The sequence below is a fragment of the Trachinotus anak genome, unplaced genomic scaffold (assembly GCF_046630095.1).
Source record: "Trachinotus anak isolate AG129_WGS33_773 ecotype Australia unplaced genomic scaffold, CSIRO_AGI_Tana_v1 ptg000002l, whole genome shotgun sequence".
In the NCBI taxonomy this organism is placed as follows: Eukaryota; Metazoa; Chordata; class Actinopteri; order Carangiformes; family Carangidae; genus Trachinotus; species Trachinotus anak.
This window is the reverse complement of record NW_027273853.1, coordinates 2,389,824-2,397,139: the sequence shown is the minus strand read 5'-3', so window position 1 is coordinate 2,397,139 and position 7,316 is coordinate 2,389,824. Positions and strand designations below refer to the sequence as shown.

Below are 7,316 nucleotides of genomic sequence, written 5' to 3'. Positions count from 1 at the left end.
GGCAGCTAAGTGTGAGGTGCTGTTTTGAACCCTGTGCTTTGTCATTTGCTTTTTTTGGAGGCTGAACAAAACAAAACTCCTCCATTTAAATGTTGTGTTGAAAACACGTAACTTAATAGGGTTCATACAAAGTCTGTATATGTCATATCAAGCTGATCCTTAAAAACAAATAAATAAATAAATAAAAAGATCAACACGGCTCAAGACTGAAATCTCATTTATTTTAGTTATGTACAGGAGAAAAATGCTAATTTCACAATTTAACAGGAAAATAAAAAATAACATCTCATCTCTCTAACAGAGGTGTCCTAGTTCATGATGATGGCCCCCTGCCCCTCACACGCAGACACATGCACTCAGTTCCTCTCATACGCTGCCTCTCTCACACCATGTCTCCATCTCGTCACTTAAAAATGTTAAAAAATGTATTTTCTCTCTGGTAGATATGTTGTACTGCATTTGCGGGTAGCTGTGCTGTTGTTGTGAGTCGCTGCTGATGTTAAAACTATCCTGTTGTCTGGTTTTAGTGCGTTTCTAAGCGTTGAGTAGAGATATATGTGAGACTCTAGTCAAATATGATTCTCTGTATGTGCCATCCAGCCGAACTCAGGCTTACACACCATTTATATGTGTATACACAATGGCAATAAGTTGAGTGACCGCACGCGCGGTCACTCAACTTATTGCAGGCACAGGCACAGGCACAGGCACACACACACAAACACACACACACACAAACACAAACACAAACACAAACACAAACACAAACACAAACACACACACACACACACACACACACACACACACACACACACACACACACACACACACACACACACACACACACACACACACACACACACACTCTTCCTCTATGTTCTTATATCTTCATCTGTCAGATCCAACTTTATCCCATGATTAATTTCAAAAACATGATCCTGCCCTGGGTGAAGGGCGATAGATGACAGATGATATCTTAGTCCTGTAATTAACAAATGCAAAATAATAACAATAACAAAAACTATCCCACTGAATTCACGCTTGTTCTTTAGCTGTCTTATGTCCGTCTCCTGCTTCACTCCTGTCCGAACCCCTCCGTCTCCTCGATGGCGAACAGGAGCTTCTCTCGGAGCTGCTCCAGGCTTCTGTAGGGCGGCAGGTCCAGACGATTGAAGCTGAAGAGACCAATAGGAGGAGACAGGCAGGTCACTGTTAGTCACTGGCCTTTGTGGATTCACAGTGGAATAACAACAACTCTGGCAGCTGTGGGAGCCATAATATTGAAAGTCTTCTGTGGGTGCAGACACACTGGAGTTACTGGCACAAGTGTTGTGAGCCACAGAACAGCAGTGATGGGAATCTTGTGTTGTTCAGTATATGGGTTTGACGCCTTTTAAAGACTGTAAATAGACTCTACAGATGTATGTATGAAGTAATTTTAATTCCTCAATCTTAATCTAGTCTTTTCAGTTTTGCTCCTATTGATAGTGTCCATTTTTTCTCCACTGGTGCTTCAGTGTACTGACATCCTGTAATTAGATCTCCGTACAGTAGTTTTGATTGTTACTTGACAATCTGCCACTGGATCCACCTACACATATGTACACACGTACACGCCCTGCAGTCATGTCAGTGCTGGATTAAGTTACACTGGAATGACCAGTACAGGTTTGAAGCAATTTGCCCTGAAATCAATAAAACTCCACAAAAACTCTCACATCAGTTTGAGTTTTCTGGAGTTTTGTCAGTTAAACACATTTGAAAGCTCAGACATTAAAAATCCCAGACTGTATAAAGTGAGGCTTGGCTAAACTACATTGAGATGGTTCTTAAAACCACAAATATATCTTCTGATGGAGATCAACACTTTAGAAACATAGGACCTTTAATGTGATGACATTTACTATCAGACCTGTATTCACATGAAATCATCCATTTCTGCACTAACAGATAAACAAGTGTCCATCTGAGTATGAGTGAGTATGTAACAAAGCCCAAGCTTCCAGGTGCACTTGTTAGCTTTGTGGACATTTCAGTCACATTTTATGGTCTTCCTCTTGGCCATTAAGTGGAGCTTTGAGCTTGTTTCTACACAGGTTCACAGAAGAGGCAGCAGCTTACCATGTGTGGCTTCTTGGAAGCCAAGTCTCTTTCCCCACCTTGTCTATGCAGAACTTCTGGGGACCGTTACTTCCTGCAGGATGAGAAGGTGAATTTACTAACTTGTTTTCATGATAATGGTCTCAGGCCCTGTTCAGTCCTGGCATTAACATGCATCTTCAGTGATCTTAGTCCTATCTGATCACCAGTGGTCAGCTCTAAGTAAATCTGTTCACACCTGGCTTTAAAGTGCATCTCCACATCTGTCTCCAGTGACCACTTGTGATTGGATCTCACTTCCCTGCTTCATATGCAAATAAACAGGTATGCAGAGTTGTTTTTATCCAATCTGACAAACAGTCCATTGTTGATGTGCTTGTATGTATGCATGTGTGTGTCTGTGTGAGTGTGTGAGTGAGTGAGTGAGTGTGAGAGAGAGAGAGAGAGAGAGAAAGAGAGGGAGAGAGAGGGAGAGAGAGGGAGAGAGAGGGAGAGAGAGAGGGGTACAGAGGGGTTGAGCGAATCAATGTGCTCTACAGTGAAACAAGGTTTTATCCATTAGAAACAGTAAAATATTTTTGGTTCATTATGAAACTGTGTTGGGACTAATTCGACTGTGGCAGAGGACGTCAGTAGAGGAGGTGGTCCTTCAATGTGGCCAGGACGTATTTGTGTTCACACCGCTAAAAGAAAAGTGATCAGATATCAAATGTGTCAAAGTTGTCGACTAGTGATCAGAGACAGATATAAATACCAGGTCTGAACAGGACCTAATAAAAACATTTATGTTTATGTGTCTGTATTTCTTCTTTCTCTCCTAATCAATTAATTCAGCATGAAGTTCATTCCCACAGCACTAACTCCATCAGTGCAACAGAGTCAGAGTTTACTTGCCACTTAGAAGCTTTTTAATTTTTAACAGAGATGCATGTTTGATGCACATTTTAAGGGTGGGGCTTATTCCTCACTGACACGAAGCTGCTGTTGATGAAGCTCTGCTCTAAAAGGGACGTCCAATCACGGAAGGCTGTGATACTTTAAATGTGAAAAATCTGCTGGATGTGTTGAATCACAGTCACAATAGGTTAACATTGATCTGTGACAGGTGAAGGAATGCAGAGTTCACAGGACACTCTGCAGAACAATGATAAGTAACAGCTGTGAGCATGTAGTGGTGTGAGTCAGCGTCGTGTACCTATGAGCTCAGCGAAGCCTCCCACAGGCAGCCGACAGGTTCCTGTTACGAACTGAAGCAGACGGATTCTCTTCTCGTTGTCCATCTCCTTCACCACCTGCAGGAACACGACTTCATCACCCTCTGTACTCACTCGCATCAGGACACATATGTACGTCTTCACAGCAGATGTGTGTTTAGTTAGTCAGATTTGTGTCTAGCATCATGCCGTGCACTCGCTGAAGCAGTGTGTCTGTACCTGCCAGAACCAGTGGATCTGCTTGCTGTTTTTGGTGTAATGTCTGTAGATGGTGTTCTTCTGCCAGTCGGCCAAGTCGATCTCCTGCATCCCACAGAGCATCAGCTGCAGTAAACGAGACAGAACAAGCACAGAATGAAAGTCCAGCGAGTGCAGCTGTAATCCTTTGTATCTGTGTTTGTGTGGCACGAAGGACAACAGGGACAGGACAGTGATAATACACATAACACACAGACATGGACATGAATTTTATTAACTAGATCTCTGCTGCCCCCACTCCTCCTCACCTCTAACTCCTTCTCATCAAAGTAGCGAAGCCACTCCAGGGGGACCACCTCGTTGAAGCCGTCCAGGAAGGCTTTGGTCTGCTCCTCCACCCCGCGGGTGAACCTCCAGTCTGTCAGCAGGCTGAGGGAAGGAAGAGCAGTTGGTTTGGTCTCCATCTTTATTTACATCTATTTTTTTACTGTTGGTGAAGTTGCATTTTTTCAAGTTTCACTCTCCTTTGTCTCTGCTTCCGTTAACGTACCTGATGTACTCTTCCTTATTTTCCTCTGTGACCAGCTCGTTCTCGCCGTCATCCTTCAGCTGGTGAGTGGAAACTTTCCCGAGGATCTCCATGTCCTGTGCAAAATACAGCTCCACACCACACTCCTCCAGGTTGTTGTCTCTGCACACACACAGGGTGTACACATTATGATATCAACATCTACATCTGCTCAGTCCCATGCAGTGACCCCTCAGTGTTTGTGTTTTTGAGGCCTGTCACTGTTCGTCTCGTTGTGACCACCTCATACATTAAACGAGCCGAATGAGAGATGAGGCCAGGAAAAAGTGATCATTTTTCTCCACTTAATACACTCATGAGCATAAAATGACAGACACACACACACACACACACACACACACACACACACACACACACACACACACACACACACACACACACACACACAGAGACCTGTTAGGTTTTACTTACTTGACCCACATGATGGAGTTATAGAACTCGGGGTCTATGGACTCCAGGTCTTTCAGTGTGGGCTTCTTGTCCAGCATTCGCTTGTAGAACGGCAGCGTGAAGCCAGTGTCGATGAACTTCCCATGGTACAAGGCCTGCAGGAGGATTCACATGACATGAGGTTCACCGCTCAAATTCAGCAAGATGTACTGTACATCCAAAGACAGTGTCAGTTCACTAAACCTCATTACATGGCAGCTTTGACTCCCAGGATCTAACAACATTTTCAATTCAATTCAATTCAATTTTATTTGTATAGCGCCAAATCATAATATACATTATCTCAAGGTACTTTACAGGGTAAGGTCAAGACCTTACTTTGTTACAGAATAAACCCAACAGTTCCCACAAAGAGCAAGCGCTTGGCGACAGGGGGGAGGAAAAACTCCCTTTTAACAGGAAGAAACCTCCAACAGAACCAGGCTCAGGGTGGGGGGCCGTCTGCCTCGACCGGTTGGGTTTAGGAGAAGATAAAAAAGGGGGGGTGGGGGGAGGAGAGAGGAGAATAGAGAGAGAGAGAGAGAGAGAGACCAGGAACAGCTGTGTAGGTAATGGTGTTATCAATAATAATGACAGGTAACAGTGGTTAATAGCATGGAGAAGTGGGCAGAGTTTTCCTCATAACTTCAGAGGGCTGTTAGAATTAGATTCGGGTTCTGGTTAGACATTCAGCTGTAATGGTTAAGGTCAGGGTAAAAGCTAGGGAAGGGAATGCATTATGTCAATGAGTGTCCTCACAACTACAATAGATCTATAAACATATAAAACAGCCAGATGGAGCTGTTTAATGTTAAAAACCACTGAGGGCTCAGAGCAGCGATTGGCCAAGAGCAACAGACACCCAGTGACTGAGTCAGTCAGTTTATTCTGTCCTACTGTATCCTGACTGACCATGTGTCTGTCCCACATCCAGCGAGAGACACACACACACACACACACACACACACACACACACACACACACACACACACACACACACACACACACACACAGAGAGGGAGGAAGATTAGAGACAGAGCAGAATATGTCAGTGGAAAATGGGGGGAAAGGAAAAAAAAGGTAAAAAAAAGAGAAGAGAGAGAGAAATGTAAAGAGACAATATGAGGGTTGAATGGTTGACTGTTGGTACAGATATAAAGATGTTTATAAGGGCAATCAACAAAATGCATTTTTGAACTAAATGTAAGCAGCTGCTGGTGGGTGTGGGCTGGGTGCGGCAGTGAGGTCATGGTGTGGGTGAGGGGCGGGGTGGCAGACGGAAGGACGGGTGGAGGGTGTCGGTGTTGGGACCTACAGCTTTCTGGATTTGATCCCGGAGAGAAGACGTTACAGTCCATAGTGTAGACACTGAAGGTTACACACTGTTGGATATAGTCAAAAATCTCTCAGTGTTCATTGAGTGGAGTTTGGTTGAACCAGAGGCTGTAAAGCTAAGAGCTCTCTGTCAGACAGGAAATACAGTTACATGATGAGTTGATCAATTCATCGACTGAAACTTTTTGTCCACTAATTGTTTTAGTCGTTACCCAAGAATTCTTGTTTAGTTGTTTTGATGTTTTATGTGATTGTGATTGTATAAAGGTATATGTCCATGTGTTTGTGATTATAAAGCAGGTCTAGCTTCTATATTAATACTGTGAAAGTATCAAAGCCTCAGTCCACAGAGAAATGCACACAGCCTGTATTCAGAAACTGAGCCTTAAAACCAGCCGTCAGGACTTCTGGAACTTTGTGATGTCACAACAAAGCAGTCATCGCCATCCGCCACACCCCAAGCCCCACCCACCTGGACCCACCATCCAACCTTGCAGGATTTGCTTTCTGTGAGCGTTTACCAGAAATCTGCTGTATTTTTAATGGATCACTCAGAAAACAGTCTCCCAATCAATTCAGATCCTCCTAGAGCTCCAGAGAGAAGTCCGAGACAGCAGATGTTAAACTACACTGAGATGGTTTTTGGTTCTTAAAACCACAAATTTATCTTCTGATGGAGATCAGCACTTGAAATAAAACACCAGAAAAAGTATAAAATATGGGACCTTTAATAATATTATTAGGTTGAAGTTTGACTATGAGCAAAAGCAGTTTAATGTGGTTATTGCTGTTTAAATCATGACTGCCTTCATCGTAAGATGTTTTAAATACGGCTGTAGAGCCCATCTCAGGCTCCCCTCCAACATGGCAGCAGAATAAAAAGTGAGCTTCTTGATGTCAAGATTAAAAAGCCCCATATGACAGAGAGTTTAAAGCGTGAGAGACATTGTGAAGTTTTATTTATATGTTTTATATGGTTTGTTTAGAAAAAGTGAAGTTCACTGGGGAAGACTCAGCTCTATCTAAGCTAGCAACATGAAGAGGGACGGAATGAACAGCTCAAAGTCAGCTCAAATTCATTAATTACTTTCCATTACTCACGTAGTAAAATCTGATATGCGAAGGCGGACTCTGATACCCTTTATGAGTATTGCTTCGAGAGTAGAGGTGATTAAAATGAATGTTCTCCCGAGATTTTTGCATCTGTTTCAAACTCTGCCAGTGGAGATAATAGACAAAGATTTCATGGAGTGGGATAATGATTTCGAGATATATTTGGCTTGCTCTACCCTGTCTGAAGAGCTATTATCACGCTGCTCAAATAAAAACACTGTTGAGTCTCTGCCAATCCATCCTACTCCGCAAGATAGAAAGAAACTGAAAGACATTCCTATACAGGCGACAGTATCTGAAAATAAATAAACACCTTAGAGAGGAGATGAATCCATGGT

General features: G+C 43.1%; 1 protein-coding gene across 6 annotated transcripts in view; it reads right to left on the bottom strand.

Annotated features, from left to right (window-relative positions):
- Nucleotides 1-200: 200 nt before the first annotated feature.
- The window catches only part of wwp2 (WW domain containing E3 ubiquitin protein ligase 2), a 66,508-nt gene continuing 59,392 nt past the window's right edge, over nucleotides 201-7,316 (bottom strand). For 4 of the 6 annotated variants that reach the window (XM_071489698.1, XM_071489664.1, XM_071489689.1 and 1 more), the window contains 8 exons: nucleotides 4,513-4,646; nucleotides 4,063-4,203; nucleotides 3,821-3,941; nucleotides 3,534-3,638; nucleotides 3,296-3,392; nucleotides 2,122-2,194; nucleotides 802-1,175; nucleotides 201-679 (listed from right to left, as the gene is read on the bottom strand). In XM_071489698.1, coding sequence (XP_071345799.1) covers nucleotides 1,076-1,175; nucleotides 2,122-2,194; nucleotides 3,296-3,392; nucleotides 3,534-3,638; nucleotides 3,821-3,941; nucleotides 4,063-4,203; nucleotides 4,513-4,646 — 771 coding nt within the window. In that variant the 3' untranslated portion in view covers nucleotides 201-679; nucleotides 802-1,075. Of the gene's footprint in view, nucleotides 680-777; nucleotides 1,176-2,121; nucleotides 2,195-3,295; nucleotides 3,393-3,533; nucleotides 3,639-3,820; nucleotides 3,942-4,062; nucleotides 4,204-4,512; nucleotides 4,647-7,316 lie in introns of all 6 variants that reach the window. The other 2 variants (XM_071489681.1, XM_071489671.1) reach the window with 2 other exon arrangements.